At 40.6% G+C, this 18,660-nt stretch overlaps 1 protein-coding gene across 4 annotated transcripts in view; it reads right to left on the minus strand.

The window, feature by feature from the left end:
- Positions 1 to 17,924, minus strand: part of MANEA (mannosidase endo-alpha) — a 32,925-nt gene extending 15,001 nt beyond the window's left edge. Inside the window, exons 1-4 of one of the 4 annotated variants that reach the window (XM_039529511.1) lie at positions 17,879 to 17,924; positions 14,357 to 14,397; positions 10,893 to 11,479; positions 4,845 to 4,954 (exon numbers count right to left, since the gene is read on the minus strand). In XM_039529511.1, coding sequence (XP_039385445.1) covers positions 4,845 to 4,954; positions 10,893 to 11,442 — 660 coding nt within the window. In that variant the 5' untranslated portion in view covers positions 11,443 to 11,479; positions 14,357 to 14,397; positions 17,879 to 17,924. Of the gene's footprint in view, positions 1 to 4,844; positions 4,955 to 10,892; positions 11,480 to 14,356; positions 14,398 to 15,581; positions 15,854 to 17,752; positions 17,798 to 17,878 lie in introns of those variants that run through there. The other 3 variants (XM_039529510.1, XM_039529512.1, XM_039529509.1) reach the window with 3 other exon arrangements.
- Positions 17,925 to 18,660: the final 736 nt, after the last annotated feature.

Below are 18,660 nucleotides of genomic sequence, written 5' to 3' on the forward strand. Positions count from 1 at the left end.
TAATCTACACAGTAAAATAGTCAGAATATCCAATGTGGCCAAACCAATGTTCTCTGACTTTTGAACAACTATTTCTCAACCCTAAAATTGCACTAAAACTACTTATTTCAGTTAATCCAATCTATCATTTAACTAATACTGAACACAGAGGGGTTTTTTTTGTTGATAATTACTGCTATGAATCATTCAAGGCACACAGTTAAAAGAAGTGGATTAAAAACAGTTTCTGGAAGCGTAACTCATAGGAATTGGTTTTAATTTCACAAGGGAATTGATGGCACATGGCATCTGAAGAGGTGCCAATAGCTTTTTGAGGCTTATAACTCTGCTTTTCTCAGTATCTTTCAGAGGGTCTCCGAGTATTTTATCGACACACTTACATCACAGAGGTGTTGAAAATGTAATGTATTTTACCCTACTATAAAATGGATAGGAGGACCCAGGGAGAGAAAGACAGAAACAGAAAAGCAATGATGAGTTGACCAGCATACTACAGCCAGCCAGAGAGACCCAGGAATTGAACCCGGGAGTCCTGGCTCCACATCCCCTTTAACCACTGAACAATACTGACTTTAATAACTTATGAACATTTAATGTGAATTGATATTTGTAAAAAATTATCTTGAATAGTAATATTGTTTTAGCATGGAAAACACATTTGGCTACAATGCAAGAGTGACACACTTTATTAAAAATCTAGTGTAAGGACACAAAAGATGTGTTAACCACTTAAATGGCATTATGTTTATTTACTTTCAATGAAATAAAAAGATAAATAACCACACCACCTAAAAAACCAAGCTTCAGAATAAAAAATCCAAACATGCAAAATCCAATACCCAACTGAAATAATAATAATAAAAAAAACCTAGACTGGAAGAACAACATAGCTTTCCTTAATTAGGCAAGAAAAGCATGGGCTCCATGTTTGCCAGCTTCAATGAGTTATAATTCTGCTTTTATCCTACCTTTAGGATGCACATAACCAGAATCTCCCTTGCAAATAACCAGGGCCTTACCAAATTCATGGCCATGAAAAATATGTCACAGACCATGAAATTTGGTCTCCCTCTGTGAAATATGGTCTTTTGTCTGCTTTTACCCTATATTATATAGATTTCATGGGGGAGACCAGCGTTTCTCAAATTGATGGTCCTGACCCAAAAGGAGGGTCACAAGTTATTTTAAGGTTTCAGAGTAGCAGCCGAGTTAGTCTGTATCCGCAAAAAGAACAGGAGTACTTGTGGCACCTTAAAGACTAACAAATTTATTGTAGCATGAGCTTTCGTGAGCTACAGCTCACTTCTTCGGATGCATAGAATGGAACACACAGACAGGAGATATTTATACATACAGAGAACATGAAAAGGTGGAAGTATGCATAACAACAGGAAAAGTCTAATCAATTGAGATGAGCTCTTATCAGCAGGAGGGAAAAAAAAAACTTTTTGAAGTGATAATTAAGATGGCCAATAGAAGGTGTGAGGAGAACTTAACATATGGAAATAGATTCAATTAGTGTAATGACCCAACCATTCCCAGTCTTTGTTTAGGCCAGAGTTAATTGTATCTAATTTGCATATTAATTCGAGTTCAGCAATTTCTCTTTGGAGTCTGTTTTTGAAGTTTTTTTGTTGCAAAATTGCCACCTTCAAGTCTGTCACTGAGTGGTTAGAGAGGTTGAAGTGTTCTCCCACTGGTTTTTGAATGTTATGATTCCTGATGTCAGATTTGTGTCCATTTATTCTTTTGCGCAGAGACTGTCCGGTTTGGCCAATGTACATGGCAGAGGGGCATTGCTGGCACATGATGGCATATATCACGTTGGTAGATGTGCAGGTGTACGAGCCCCTGATGGCGTGTCTGATGTGATTAGGTCCTATGATGGTGTCACTTGAATGGATATGTGGACAGAGCTGGCATCGGGCTTTGTTGCAAGGATAGGTTCCTGGGTTAGTGTTTATGTTGTATGGTGTGCGGTTGCTCGTGAGTATTTGCTTCAGGTTGGGAGGCTGTCTGTAAGCGAGGACTGGCCTGTCTCCCAAGATCTGTGAGAGTGAGGAATCATCTTTAAGGATAGGTTGTAGATCTTTGATGATGCGCTGGAGAGGTTTTAGTTGAGGGCTGTAGGTGATGGCTAGTGGCGTTCTGTTATTTTCTTTTTTAGGCCTGTCCTGTAGTAGGTGACTTCTGGGTACTCTTCTGGCTCTGTCAATCTGTTTTTTCACTTCAGCAGGTGGGTATTGTAGTTTTAAGAATGCTTGATAGAGATCTTGTAGGTGTTTATCTCTGTCTGAGGGATCCCTGCACATCTACCAACGTGATATATGCCATCATGTGCCAGCAATGCCCCTCTGCCATGTACATTGGCCAAACCGGACAGTCTCTACGCAAAAGAATAAATGGACACAAATCTGACATCAGGAATCATAACATTCAAAAACCAGTGGGAGAACACTTCAACCTCTCTAACCACTCAGTGACAGACTTGAAGGTGGCAATTTTGCAACAAAAAAACTTCAAAAACAGACTCCAAAGAGAAATTGCTGAACTCGAATTAATATGCAAATTAGATACAATTAACTCTGGCCTAAACAAAGACTGGGAATGGTTGGGTCATTACACTAATTTAATCTATTTCCATATGTTAAGTTCTCCTCACACCTTCTATTGGCCATCTTAATTATCACTTCAAAAAGTTTTTTTTTTCCCTCCTGCTGATAAGAGCTCATCTCAATTGATTAGACTTTTCCTGTTGTTATGCATACTTCCACCTTTTCATGTTCTCTGTATGTATAAATATCTCCTGTCTGTGTGTTCCATTCTATGCATCCGAAGAAGTGAGCTGTAGCTCACGAAAGCTCATGCTACAATAAATTTGTTAGTCTTTAAGGTGCCACAAGTTATTTTAAGGGGATCACAGTATTGCCAACCTTACTTCTGCGCTGCCTTCGGAGCTGGGCGGCCGGAGAGTGGTGGCTACTGGCCAGGCCCCCAGCCAGCAGCCGTGCAGAAGTAAGAGTGGCAATACCATACCATGCGATCCTTACCTCTGGAACACTGCAGGGAATACCACCAGCAATACAGGCAGGACTTAACTTACTACTCAAACCCCCAACATAACATAACCCCTCGACAACATAACACACAAGACAATGACTTAACACTAAGATAAAGATACATCAGCATCTATTGGTGGAGATATTGTTTATACTGATCATTCAGAAGTCAATTTGTTTCCATTACTTTAACACAGGGGTGGGCAAACTACAGCCCACGGGCTGGATCTGGCCTGCCAGCTGTTTTAATCTGGCCCTCGAGCTCCCGCTGGGGAGCAGGGTCTGGGACTCGGCCCTTTTCTGGTGCTCCAGCTGGGAAACAGGGTTGGGGGCCACTCCGCACGGCTCCCAGAAGCAGCGGCATGTCAAACCCTCCAGCTCATACACATAGGGACAGCCAGGGGGCTCTGCATGCCTCAAGTGCCACCTCCGCAGCTCCCACTGGCTGGGAACCGTGGCCAATGGGAGCTGCAGGGGCAGTGCCTGAGGATGGGGCAGCAGGCAGTAGAGCCGCCTGGCCGCACCCCCATGTAGTAGGGGACATGCCGCTGCTTCTGGGAGCCGCTTGAGGCAAGTGCCACCCAGAGCCTGCACTCCTGAGGCACCTCCCCATGCCTCAACCCCATGCCCCAGCCCTGATCCCCCTCCCCTCCTGCCCTCTGAACCCACCGGTCCCAGCCTGCAGCACCCTCCTACAGCCCAAACCCCTCATCCCCAGTCCAACCACAGAGTCTGCACCTCCAGCCTGAGCCCTCAACCCCCACCCCGCACTCCACCCCCCGCCCTAGCCCAGAGCCCCCTCCTGCACCCTGAACTCCTCATTTCTGGCCCCCACCCCAGAGCCCACACCCCTAGCCAGAGCCCTCACCCCCAATTTTGTGAGCGTTCATGGCCTGCCATACAATTTCCATACCCGGATGTGGCCCTCAGGCCAAAAAGTTTGCCCACCCCTGCTTCAACACATACTGCTTCCACTAGCCTACAGACTATTTGTGGGAATGGATCCATATTTAACTCACGAATATCCAAGCACATTCCATTCATATAGGGTTTGTTTTCTTAAAAAGGATAATATTAAAGAGTTATTAAAAAGTTGTTGCAGTCATAGTACTAAGTTATTACAATACTTCTTGTAGAAATTAGTGTTTTCTGGAATGTTTTCTTTTTAAAAAGCCAATTTTTATGTAAACTAGAGTTTCTGGGTTACTCTTGTAAAAAATGAACCAATGCTGCTTCCATCAATTAAAAAAAAAAAAATAAGTACCAAGTTATTTGACTATAGAAAAAACTTAAAAAAAAAAACCTTTTACTTTAAAGAAACTACAACTAATGAAGTCTGATGGTTTATTCTATCTTAAATTATATTATTTAATTGTAATACTATAGTGATAAGTAAGTCATTTAAGGAGTTCCTATGAATTGAACTCTATGACAGACCTCTAAAATAGGTGGCACATAGTCACAAAAGAGAATTTAAAATTCTTAGAACATTTATATAATGAGTTAAAAAGGTAAGTGAAAAGAAAACCCACAAGAAGGAATGAACACAGATAAAGTACCTTAAAATCAAGATAAAACGGTCTAGTTTCATGAAAGCCAAACTAACAATTCACTTTGAAATTCTCTACATGCCACGCCCCATGAAAAATAAAGCTTTAAGTCTATTTAAATCCAAAATATATACAACTGTTACAAGAGTACAAATTATGTGGTTCATGAACAAACATATATCTGTACATTTGATCTACAGATGTACTGAATGTGAACACTTTAAAAGTACTATACCTTTAGATTGTATTTGTGTGCATTATCCAAAATAACAGGCACCAAATCTTCACTAGGTTCCCCATTTTCGTCAGCCATACCAGGTGGGTACCAAGAAAGGGCTATGACACCTAAGATATAAAACAAGAGCTTGAATTATGCCACCAAAAACAACATTATGCCTTCTAAAAGTTTAAAAAAAAAACCCAGAAGTGTGTACATGAAAGGTATAAATATCATGTTCATGTATAACAGTTTATATAGCTGAGTAACTGTCATTTCTAAGTAAGACTGGCATTTGATACAAAATATATGTAAATACTTCTTACAACCAGGAACAATATAAAAGTATGGTTTGAAAAATATATTTTTTTTTATGAAACCAGTGAAGGGCAAGGCTTTCAAATAACTTAGATATATGCAGCTACACACCTAATTTGACTATGCAATTACTGCAGATGAGCACACAAACATTAGTCAAATAAGCAAGGTACAGAAATAGCCATGGTGGAATTTTAAGTGCCTTGTACAATTCCCTCCCATTCCTCTGAGTGATGTTAAATGCAACAGTATATTTACTAACTAAAAGCCTTAGTTATTACATAAAGGTTACACTACCCATGATCTCTGCACAATATTCTTATTGATGGACTGTCACAGGTTGCCTTTAAATCAAGGTAAAGGATGGCACATGGGCCTAACTTTGTAGACACAGCCAATGGACCATACATCATATGGTCCATAGACAACAAAGATCTGAAAATAACAATAATTACTTACAGAAAACCAGCCATAAATTGATCTGGCACAAGAGTCTTTTCAATAACATTTATTCTTGTACTTAATGTTTTAAAAACATTTTGAATAGCATTGTATATTTTATGGAAATACAAGTAAATTTTTAATTCCACTGGAAACGCTAACACTAACATAAAAATCACTAGATTATTTCATTCTGTTCCCATTAAAGACAATAGCAAAGTTTCCGGAGTTTAACTGGATTAGATCAGACCCACTATCTCATGACAAGTTATGTCACTACTATAAGACTCAGTTAATGCATGGGTTATGCATAGTTCTTTATAAATCACTGACTACTGGTATCCAGGCTAAAGTTTAAATGAAAATCTATGATGAGTTAATCAAGAAATTACCAGATAATTACCTAGAAAATTCCCACAAGAATCTAGCACAGGAGTGTTTTCTGGTCCAATAACAAAAACAACATTTAGACTTTAGACAGGTTTCAGAGTAGCAGCGGTGTTAATCTGTATCTGCAAAAAGAACAGGAGTACTTGTGGCACCTTAGAGACTAACACATTTATTTGAGCATAAACTTTCATGGGCTACAGCATAGCTATGCATCCAAAGAAGTGGGCTGTAGCCCACAAAAGCTTATGCTCAAATATATGTGTTAGTCTCTAAGGTGCCACAAGTACTCCTGTTCTTTTTGAGACTTTAGACAGATTCCTTAAGAAATAAGTAAAATTGAAGCGGACAGTATAATAAGATTGCCAGTAGTCCAGGATTTCACCAGGAGGAAATCATAGCATATGCACACTGTACAAGTCCACAAACAGGACTGCAAGCACTATCTTGAAACAATTCAATCTCAGACCCCAATGCAACAGCAATCTCCTTTTCCTGTCTTGTCCATCCAACTGTACTAAATACTTAAAAGACTACACTTTCAGGTTTTTCTAGCTCTTGCTTCCTCAGTGAAAAACCAACAGTCATGACACAGAATCCTTTAAAAAAAAAAATGTTCATGAAATTATTCCTCAGTTATAAGGCTCAGGAAAAATGCCCTAAATTTTTAATTAACAGAGAAATATGACACTAGTTGCTGCTGAATATGAAAATAAGTCAAAGGACGGAAATATACTGTCCCCAAACTTATTTGTACATTTGAGAAAAATACCACCATGTTACTTAAAAAAAGTACATCTGATATGGATAGTCAAAAGTAAAAAAAAAAAGTGTCAGAGACGCTGAGACAGAATACATTAACTAAAGATGACTTGCACTGGAACAGAACTTTGAAATAATCTGTGTTTCTGAAATGCAGTGGGACAACAACTGTTGGGATTTACAGCCATGATTAAAGTTATTATACATGAATGACATTAGTTCACAGAAGTGGGAGAGTGGGTACCATACCTAAAAGATTCCATACACTCTAATGAGATAAAATTTTGAGTGAAGAGGACTTTACAGAAGAATGTGTATGGAAACTAACCCCCAAACATAAAAATACAAGTACAGTAGGAACATACTACCAACTTCCAAACTCAGAAAATGATATTTGAGTGCATGACGTTTAGGAGATTAAACCAGCAACAAAATCTAATAGAACAGGAATAATACAACGTGCACATATCAGATATCAAGTTGGGACATGTTGAAAAAATCATGGAGGATAATGAGTATACAGTAATTCCGTCATAAGACATTTGCATGCTACTAAATAAAAAAAAAGAAAAAAGAAAGGAAGAAATGGAAAACAAAATAAATCCAGTATGTTTCAATGGCCATGTTACAGAAATAAAAGCAATCCAGCTTAAATGAAGCCAACAGAAAAGGATAAATATGAAAAGAAAAATTTAAGATGGAAAGTAAAAGGACATGAGGAGAGCACATAGATAAGCATATAAGAATAATAAATTCTCAAAATACACCTGGAACAGGAAAAAATCAATGGGTACACTGGACGTTAAGGTACATAGGGAACAACTGAGGAAAAAGACAGCTTCTCTGCGCTGCTCTGATTTATATTTTTGTATCAGTCTTCACCCCCGAGGTTGTTAAGAAGATACTTACTACAGATCTTCTCTTCCCAGGTAAAAAAAAGAGAAGCACTCTTAGAGACTGAAGTGGCAAAGGGAGGAACAAACTAAAAAAGTAAATCGCAGCAAGCCACTTGAACCTGGTACTCATTCCAGAGATCTGAAAGAATTTAAGGTTCAAGTGATTGAATATTTTTGTTAGCAGCTCAATCTCACTAAAATCAGACACTGATAGAGGATAGCAAAAGTTGCACCTATTAGGCATATCCATGAATTATAAACTAGTGAGATACATTTCAGAACCATGTAAATTAATTGAAATAAAGAGTTATAAAATATCTAGCAGAACCATGTGATAAGGATGAACCCTGTAAAGGAAAATTCTGCCTCTCCAATCTTCTGGAATTCCTTTACCACACCACCACAATAGCGGATAACAGAACTGGTTAAAGCCAATTTATTTAACTAAGTCTGTTTGAAAGCATAAAGGCTCACATAAAAGGCTAGTAAGAAAACTAAGGCCAGATGAAAAGTACTGTGATGGATTAGAAACTAAGAGACAAATAATGGGAATAATGGTCAATTCTGCAGCACAGGAAAAGGTGAACAGTACCCCAAACATCCATACTAGGACTGATGTTTATCGTAGCAATTAATGATCCACAAAAGCAAATGAAATAAAATGAAATTATTAGAGATAGTCAAGACTAGACAGAACCAAGAGAAAATTCAGAGGAAGCTTATATAGGTGTATCAGCAATGTACACTGAAAGAAATAATTTAAACTATTCACACACACTGCTGAGTCCTAAATCAACTGTAATTACTCAGCAAAAAGAAGAATGCACCACGTCTTGTCTACACCAGAAATTTCTTCCTAATGTTCTCCACCAATTCAGCTTTACTGGAGGTAAAGATTATGGCCTGAAGCTTAAAGGATTATACCTTATAAAATTGTAGACAAGGTGATAATTGTTGCCAGTGTTTTAATCACTTTGACAGAGTGAGAGAAAACATCACTGTGCTTACAATGTCAGCAGCAGCCTGCCCACACTAGTGCTCCCACTGTTGCTAACACCAATGGAGCTGTCCCAGTGTTAGTAAAAACAGCAAATTTAAGTTTCTTAAAAAACAAAAACATCACTGGTATGAAAATAGCAATCTTTGTTCAATATGCAGCTGTGGTCAAAAAAGCTAACAATATTAGGAAGTATGAAGATATTCGGATAGAAAATATTAATGAAAACATTATAATGGCATTATACCAATTGACAGTAAGTCTTCACCTTGAATACTGTGGTCAGGTCTGGTCAAATAATATATCTGTAGAAACAGAAGGGGGTTCAGATGCAAATGATAAAATAATCAGAAGCATAAAAAGAAATCCAAAAGAGGAAAAACAGAAAAGATTATGACTGCCTAGTTTACAGACAAAATAAATAAGGAGGACTATAATAGAGGTATATAAAATGAAGAATGGCATAGAAAAGTTAAGCTGAGTGCTCCTAGTTATGTTCTCCCTCTCATTTAATATAAAAACTGGGGACAAACAATGAAACTCATTAATAAATTTTAAATTTAAGAGATAAAAGGAAATACTGGTCTATAAGTTAAAAAAAATTAATCTACAGTACAACCCATTCTACCAGGCATTAATGTTGTCAAGAGCTTAACAAGTTTCAAAGGAGCATTGGACATGTATATGGATAGTAAGAATATCCATAGTTACAAAGTACAGGAGGAAAATTGTACAAGGGATATAATCCCTCACAAATCAGGGCATAAAACAATTATTAGGTGATAGTGGTTGGCTAGAATGTTCGTCTGTGGACAGATTATTCCATAATTGTCTATTAAGAGATTTCTTGAACCAGCCTCTGGATCTGAGACTCAGAAACGCTTCGATGCCAACTGGCAATGCGATTATAAGAATACACTGATCCTGGTACATAAATTCTGGTTCACCAAAGAACATCGTGTGAAATCATAAATGAAAGCCAGGATCAATCATGTTGGTCAATAATATTGTTGTGAAACTTCTAGACAGATTCTATATAAGGAGTGTGTGTGTGAGTATATATATGTTTTAAAATCTATTCACCAGTTCCTCTGGCATGTAAATTAAGCACTGTAAGTTAACGCAATGGACAGTCATTTACAAAGGCAATGGGGGATCTAAAAATCAACAGGGAGGCAGTACACTGTCTGTCAGGGGACAGACAATGAACTTTGGGGTACAGAAGGAAAAGGCAAAAAGACACCACTTTACCTCGCGCGTAGGAAGTAAACAAACAACACAGTTACATTTATGAAACCAGGATCTCTTCCTATCTTGGTGAAAGACTCTGCAAGAGACTATGGGTGTGAGAAACATATTTAGACTGGAAGTTAGTATGTTAAATTTAGTCTTTAGAAAGTGGGTTATAGTTGTTTTATATGTAACCTTATGTTTCCATTATCTTTAGTCATTATCGCTTGAACATTTGATAATAAACTTATGTTGTTTTCATTATAAATGTAGCTCAGTGCTGTGATATTAACCAAAGTACTAATCCTAAATAGGATCACACAAGCTGGTGTGTACACTATTCCCTTGTAGGCAGCAAACCTAGGATTTCTGTAAGTATTCAGTGGATAAGGGGCTGCTTCAAAGGGGTGGACTGGGGTGCACCTCTTGTTAAACTAGGAAAAGTAAGGCCAAGTCTGGAGAGACTGTTTGAGTGGCTAATAGGCTGGAGATGTGAGGGAGCTGACACCCAGGTAAACACAAGCAAGTCTTCCTCTCATGAGGTAGGGGGTAATAAGGTGACACTTGATCCTAGATTGCCTGAGAACCATTACAGAAACATCTAGGACTGATCTTCTCTACTTGATAAACATCATATCCACTATAAAAATGCCTATATCTGTATTTTTCTATTTTATACACTACACAGAGTACTGTTACACAAGTAAACAAATAATATAAAATTCCTTCATCTAAACAGCTATAGATATAGCCCCCAATCCTGCATCTGCTCTGAGCAGGTGTATCTGTATGAAGCAGCTTGGAAGACCAGAGATTAAGTTAGGTATTGAACATAAAGTACAAAGTCACTTGTTAAAAACAGAAGTTCCCATGAAGTTATCATTGACACAAATCTGTGCACAGAAAAAGAAAATACCAAAGTTCCCTGACATTTCAATATCTAGAGAAAACAAAGGAGGTGAACAGTTCTGTTTACTCAAGTATCTGAGGTCAAACAAATGACTACTATGCCAAAAATAAACAAACATTTATTACCAACAGAGGCTGAACGCATTTGTTGCATGTGGGCTTCTATGACAGAAGGGTCTTTAGAGCTGTAAGTTCCAAGTTCAGGGTAAAAACTGGACGCAATATCATCTGGAGGATTGTGTCTTCCCTTCGGGTAATTGTTTGCAATTTTGGAATCCCAATGTGGCACCAGTGGATGGTTCCAGTGAATATATTTACCATCATACTGTGGATTCCCAAACCAGCTGTAGTAGAACACATGAAAGTTATAATTAGGGGAAGGCAATTCCTCTTCCAACTTTCTTACAGAGGCCATAGATGTTTTAATGCTATTCAATGCAATGCTGTACAAATTATTGGTGTGTGTTACACTATCCCCCTTGGCAGCAGTTAGGGGACTGTGTTTATTTTCTAAGAGTGTTGTCTGTTGCTGAAGTTCCGGTAGGAGACCAAGGCCAAATGGATCCCCAAAACCAGCTCTGTCAGGTCTCAGAGTCTTCAAAGCCATCATCATGGAGCAAATGAATAAAATAAAAAGCAACAAAATAATGCACGTTCTTCTGTGAAATCTTGCCATGATGTCATAGTTCAGCGTCCAAACAACAGGTTTCCAGCTACAATTGGTCAAGAAAAAAATATTTTAAAATCAGATTTCTTGTCACTTATCAATTCAATGATATTAAACACTTCATAAAATTTCTAAATAAGAGATTTAGGAATAAACATAACTAATTTCTAAAAATACACTATGTTTACATACTCTTGTACATATTGCCTTTGCTGGGAAAAATAAGACAAAATCAACACATACATTCTCAAAGAGCATGCAGACATGTTTTAGTGAATCATGAGGTGAAGCTTCACACCATCCAAGGATTACACATTTTAAGGAACATCCTACTTTTCAACTGGCTTCCTGGTTTTCCTAAACTGGCACTAAACCCTATGAAATGGGAATTCCGATTACACTATTTCCAAGCCACTGCTCTGTGCTTACCCTGTGTCACTGACAGAAACACCATAATAGAGCTGTGATTTTTTATTTTGTGCACTTGATACTCCTGGGGGAATTCTATGTCACTGTGCCTGCACAGAATTCATGTCTCCTGTAGATTTTTTCCCCCTTGCAAAATACTATTCTGCTGAAGAGGCCCTGCAACTACACCCACCAGTGGCCGCTGTAGCACCAAAAGAGGGAGCAGCGGGCTCAGGGCCAGAGCAGTCAGCCCCGGAGAGGATGCTTTACTCACAGTCACCTGTCCCCACAGGCAGGGGAAGAGGCATGGGATATTGGGGGGGGTCACAGACTGCAAGGCACCTGGAGATGCTGGGGGTCACATTGACTGGGGCTCATAAGGGTTGGGGAGACAGACTGGGGCAGGGGCACAGGAACTACTGGGGTGACAGCACTGAGCCAGGAGCTTAATGGGAGTGGGAGGTGGAGGGTCACATGGGATCAAGGGGGTAGCTGAGTGGCAGTGCAGGGACACATAGGGATGGGGGGAGAAGGGTGCAGTGACACATGGGGACAGGAATAAGGAGGTGGCTGAGTGGAAGGCGCAGGTACACATGGGACAGGGGCAGATGTGCCTGACTGAATGGGAGAGACTAGGGGTCAGCCAAGGTCTGCATGGGGGAGGTGCCACAACTCCCTAACAATCTTCCCTCCTCCCAAAAAATGTTCCAGACTTCTCCTACTCACACCCAACAATCCTCCAGATTCACTCCCAGGCTCCTTTCCAGTAATTACTTCCCTCTCGCTCAGTTCCTCCATTACCCCTGACTCCCCCAAGCAAAGGCCTTCGCACTTCTTCTGAGGGGTGCAGATAAAGGGTGTGGAAAATAAGTTTCTGTATTGTAGTTTAGATGAATTATTATGCAAAGTTATGTATTAATAAGCCTGGTAAGAAATCTATTTGTCAAAAAAAATTTCCTGAATCTTGTTTGTTGTCTGTATTGTAACAGAGATACTTGTTAACAGGTATTTTGAAATAAACCAAAATAACTGAAACCAGTATGATTATATTGCATTATTTCGACAGATAAGATATACAGAATTTTAAAACATTGTGCACAGAATTTAGGTTTTGGCACAGAATTCCCACAGAAGTAAACATACAAATTTCAGACTCTGGATTAATAAGAACGGCCGTACCGGGTCAGACCAAACGTCCATCTAGCCCAGTATCTGTCTACCGACAGTGGCCAATGCCAGGTGCCCCAGAGGGAGTGAACCTAACAGGCAATGATCAAGTGATCTTCCTCCTGCCATCCATCTCCATCCTCTGACGAACAGAGGCTAGGGACACCATTCTTACCCATCCTGGCTAATAGCCATTTATGGACTTAGCCACCATAAATTTATCCAGTTCCCTTTTAAACATTGTAAACTTGGGACACTGACCCTCTTATTGTATGGATTTTTACAGTACTTTGCTCAATGGCCCCCGGATCCTAACTGGAACTTGGCAATATCATAAACTTGGCAACTGACCATTAACTGTTATATGGACAACTCCATCACAGGACTTTATCAGTGAAAATGGCTGTTCAACTTGTAAATGAACCTTTCTGCACTGTTTCAAGAGGATACTTCATCATTGGTAAACCCCCGGGATTTAAACTGCTTTTGCAATTTATTGAAGTTCATTTAAGTTATTGAGTTTGTTGTAATCATATTTACTTTGTGTACTGACACGTGATGTTGACAATTTGTATTTTAATGGTCATAAAGCTTTAACTTTTTTAATTTCAACATCCACTGTTATTAAATAATTGTCAGGCCCTCCCTACTTTTTGACCTGCCCATAATTTCTCAACTGTGAAATTTTAAATCTCTAAAAATTGACAAAAAAATGCTTAAAACCCATCCCAACATGCGCAATTGAAGAATGTGAAATAAAAAATTAAAAAATACTTAAAAAGGAAGCAATTGATATTATCTGTTGAAGTTATAAAATAAAAATAGAATTCTACCAAGCCTAATTATAATGCATTTTGCCTTGGAATGCAGCTGCAACAGTATTTTTTACTGACAACAGGTAAAAAATAAGTTAATGTAGGTGACTGAGTTTCACTAGAAACAAAATTGGTGGCTCAACTCCTGAAGTCTCAAACATTTGTGAGAGTTGTTCCAGTTTCTTCCTCCTGGTCTGGGGAGTAGGGCTTAGATATGGGACTCAAAATATTTGAAATCTACCGAAGTTAATCTCCTTTAGCTACTCCTGCTATAGACAAAGATACTGACATTCCGTAAGGACTCGGCAAAATCTGACATTTTCCACGTGCATGATTGTGTAATCCATATTTCACTAGTCTTTCTTTCTCCAAAACTTTTACATACCTACTTTTCTCACAGCTTTCTAAACTCCTATATATGAAAAAGCTATTTTACCAATTTTTCAGAGACTGCAGACATAAAAGCCACTTTTTTCTCTACCACCATTTGTGTCCTGCAATAATAATTTCCATATGGCTTTCATATTACTCACTCTTGCTTCTCATCATGAGAGGAAATCCATGGTTCTTGTTCCTGCAAGGTTAATGTAACTTTACCCCTTTTTAATAACTCTCAAGCACAATATTTTTTGTTGTCTCATAAATATGTGGGTAAAAAATGCATTAAAAATAAGACCTGAAAATTCTGAGTTTTTTCAGCTTGTTTTATTCATTTAGGTATTGCCTAATTTGTTCTTCCTGGAAAAGTCTATGATTGTGAAACTAGTAGTATCATGAGACCAATTTTCATTTGCATGGTATCTGGGATTACTTGAACTTCAGCACCTCAGCTGAAATCAGCCATTGACAATTTTATCTTTGTGCTCCTCTGAGTAGGTTTAGATGACACAAAGAGTAAAAATAACAGAAGTTTGTTTGAGTAGGAGAGCGCCACATTTTCATTTCTGTCAAAAAAATTAAAACAATTCATAATATAATTATAATTATAACACGGTTCTTTCTCTTCCACCCAGTTCCTCTCTCCTCCCCCCTTCCCTGCCAAAAGGCTATACCATAGTTGGGTTCAAACATAATTAAGCAAAGTTATGTATTTTTATACTGTAGACAGAATGCAAACATTATTTTTGATTAACCTGCCCTGAATTCTCAGAGCAAATTGTGGCAGAAACGCCAAGGATCCATCAATGTGAAATATTTTATTAGCAACAAAGAATCCTGTGGCACCTTATAGACTAACAGACGTTTTGCAGCATGAGCTTTCGTGGGTGAATACCCACTTCTTCAGATGCAAGGGAAATATTTTATTGTATTTAGACATGGTAGTGTCCCAGGCCTGCAAAGGCTTCAATACATTCATCCATTATACAGCAGAAGGGACCAGGTAGGCCCACGGTAAAGCCTCTTTGAACCAGGACGTCCAAAACCCGACCTTCCTTTAAAAACTGCCAGTGATGGAGCAGCCACTCCATTACCCCCCTTAAAACTGAGCTCCTGGGCGACGGGCGCTACAGACACACAGGCAGGCCCCGGGTCCCAGCACGGCATGTCCAGGCGCGGGTCTGCCCCAAAAGTGGTGTGTGTGTGGGTGGGTGGGTGTGGGCGCTGCGCACCATCCTCACTCGCAGGCCAGCCAGGTCCCGCGCAAGGGCCGGGTCGGAGCAGCCGCCCCGCGGCAGGCGGCACCATCCCTCCCCCCGGGCCGGAGCGGCGCTGCGAGCAGGGGCCCCGGGGTGCTTTGGCGGCTCCCCGCTTACTCACCCGTCGGAGGCGAAGGCGGGGCCGCGGCCCTACAGCTCGGGGAGGGGGAAGCAGCCGCCGCGCTCCGCCTAGCGGCTACTCGCGGGCGCGAGGCAGCTGGTGTCCGCACCGGGGCCTGCTGGGGCACTGGCGGGTGCGGGGTTACCATGGCCTGAGTCAAGTCAGTTCGGATCTTGCGCCCTAAACTGTTACTGAGCATGCGCAGACTTCTCAGCATGCGCAGTAGCTACCGGAGACACCTCTGCCTTGAAATAAGCCCGTTCCCCGAAGAGACGAGGGAGTCCGGCAGCGTCACAGTTAGCTGCTGAGCATGCGTGGTAATACCTGCTGAATCCTCTGCCCTCACTATGCCCTCACTAGGGATTCCGAACGTGCTCCCTGCTGCGAAGGGTGGAGGGGGGAACTGCCGGAGTTGTGCAGTGGGCGGTGAGCTGCATGCAGGGGCTGTTCAAACACGTGCGGCCCGGGGAAGGGGAGAGGTTCATGCCAATGGACAAAATCAGGGACAGGGTTGCAGCCTGGATGAAAGAGGGGGTAAAGAGGCAGTGGCAAGCAGGCAGGGGCAGAGGGGATAAGAGTTACCCCAAATTGGGTGAGCCAGCTGCCCTGTTTGCAAAAATAGGGTGTGGCTGGAAGCGGGGCTTCTTCCCTACCAGCAGGACAGTTAGGCCTGAGCAGCGGCTTTTCAGGGCTGGGTTTGGAAAGGCACCGTATAGTCTAATGCCTAAACAAGGCAGATCTGATATGATGTATTAAGCTAGTAAAGGAGACTTGATTCATGAAATATTTTATAAACCCCTATAATCCTCAAAAATTCTTAATTTTAAACAGGAGGTCAGACTAGATTGGGGTGGGCAAACTTTTTGGACTGAGGGCCACATCTGGGTGGGGAAATTGTATGCAGGACTGGGGCAGGGGGTTGGGGTGCAGAAGGGAGTGCAGGGTGTGGGAGGGTGTGGTGTGCATGAAGGGGCTCAGGGCAAGGGATTGGGGCAGAGGAGGGATGTGGGGTCTATAAGGGGGCTCAGGGAAGGGGATTGGGGTGCACAGGGGTGCAGAAAGTGGTGTGGGCTGAGGGATGTGCTGGCCGTCTCTTCCCGCAGCCCCCATTGGCCTGGAACAGCGAACCGCGGCCAGTGGGAGCCGCAATTGGCCAAACCTGTGGACGTGGCAGGTAAACAAACCGGCCCAGCCCGCCAAGGTGCTTACCCTGGCGGGCTGCGGGCCAAAGGTTGCCTATCCCTCTTCTAGGTGTTTGCAAATTGATTGCTTAGTTATTTGCTCCATTATCTTTCTGGGTACTGAAGTTAAGATGACTGGGCTGTAATTCCCCAGGTAGTCCTTATTTTCCTTTGTGTATTTTGGCACTATATTTGCCCTTTTCCAGTCCTCTGGAATCTCTTCCGTCTTCCATGACTTTTCAAAGATAATCGCTAATGGCTCAGATATCTCCTCAGTCAGCTCCTTGAGTATTCTAGGATGTATTTCATCAGCCCTGGTGACTTGAAGACATCTAATGGTCTAAGTAATTTTTAACTTGTTCTTTCTCTATTTTAGCCTCGGATCCTACCTTGTTTTCACTGATATTCACGATGTTAAACATCTAATCTCTACTAACCTTTTTGGTGAAACCCGAAACAAAAAAGTCATTTAGCACTTCTGCCATTTCCACATTTTCTGTTATCGTTCCACCCGCCTCCCTCCATTGAGGAATAAGCATATCCTGTCCTGGGTCTTCCTCTTGCTTCTAATGTATTTGTAGAATGTTTTCTTGTTACCCTTTATGTCTCTAGCTGGTTTAATCTTGTTTTGTGCCTTGGCCTTTCTAATTTTGTCCCTGCATACTTCTGTTATTTGTTTATATTAATCCTTTGTAATTTTGTCTAGTTTCCACATTTTTAGGACTCTTTTTTGAGTTTCACATCATGAAAGATCCTGGTTAACCCGGGTAGTCTCTTGCCTTACTTCCTATCTTTTCTATGCAGTGGGATAGTTTGCTCTTGTGCCCTTAATAATGTCTCTTTGAAAAACTGCCAACACTCTTGTCTGGTGATAAATCTTTAACTGTAAAGATTTCCTCTGTGATCACAGCCTCTATCAGCTTGGTAGCCACACGTGATGTAAACCTTATCTTTTACTAAATATGTGCTCCCAGGAAGCTTTTAACTTACTAGCACCACCTTTTCTCTTACACCTTTCTTATGATATGATGGCAATATTAATTAGTTCATGATTGCGATGTCCTCAAAAGTGTCATGGCAGTCCAATAGGCTTCAACGAAAATGTTTAAAACTCACTTAAAACACTGCATTGTTGTGTCTCTGCACTCTTATAGAGTTCAGGGCTGATCACGTGGCTCAGAAACATCCAGAAGTAGACTGCAGCAATTTCTGTATTTGTTTCTGAACTACATAGGATGTTTTCATTGTGACCAAACGACCTAGCAGGTCACTCCCTGTTTACTCACCTAATAGCTGAGGCAGGATCTGACTGGAATTCATAGACTGAAGCAATAGGCAGATTTGGATTTGTGAAGAAAATGAAAGAGTGTCTGCCAAGGGTGTTCCACAGTGAATTGGATCAGCCCGTCTGCTCTGGACCAGGAGAGTCCTGTCTGCTGCACAGTGCGGGGTGGTGGCCAGTGATTTGTACACCCTTTTTTTTCCCAACACCCCAGTTTTGTGAGCTAGTTACATACCAATTTAGTAACTGTTTGGAAATCTGAATTTAAACTGAAACATTAATACACACTTTAAAAGCTTATACAGTGTATGATAAAATATGTGTATCTGAAAAAGTATAATAGATTTGAGAAGTATGAACATAGACTAGCTTCCTTGCTTCCTTATACAGCTGTTTTTTATGATGTCAGTGCATTCATTTCGGTGATGTTGGCCAACCTAATAATTTCAAATGATGATTTGTAAGCAAAGTCTAAATGAGTTCTCCCTGACAGCTAGTGATGAGCTGGGGGCTAAGGCTTCAGGGCCAGATTATATTTACATTCAGACCTAATCTACCTAGGTATCCAGCAAACAGAGCTGTGTTGTCCAAGGCCATGGCTACACTTGCAAATTTG

Source organism: Mauremys reevesii, linkage group 3, assembly GCF_016161935.1.
Source record: "Mauremys reevesii isolate NIE-2019 linkage group 3, ASM1616193v1, whole genome shotgun sequence".
Classification (NCBI taxonomy): Eukaryota; Metazoa; Chordata; order Testudines; family Geoemydidae; genus Mauremys; species Mauremys reevesii.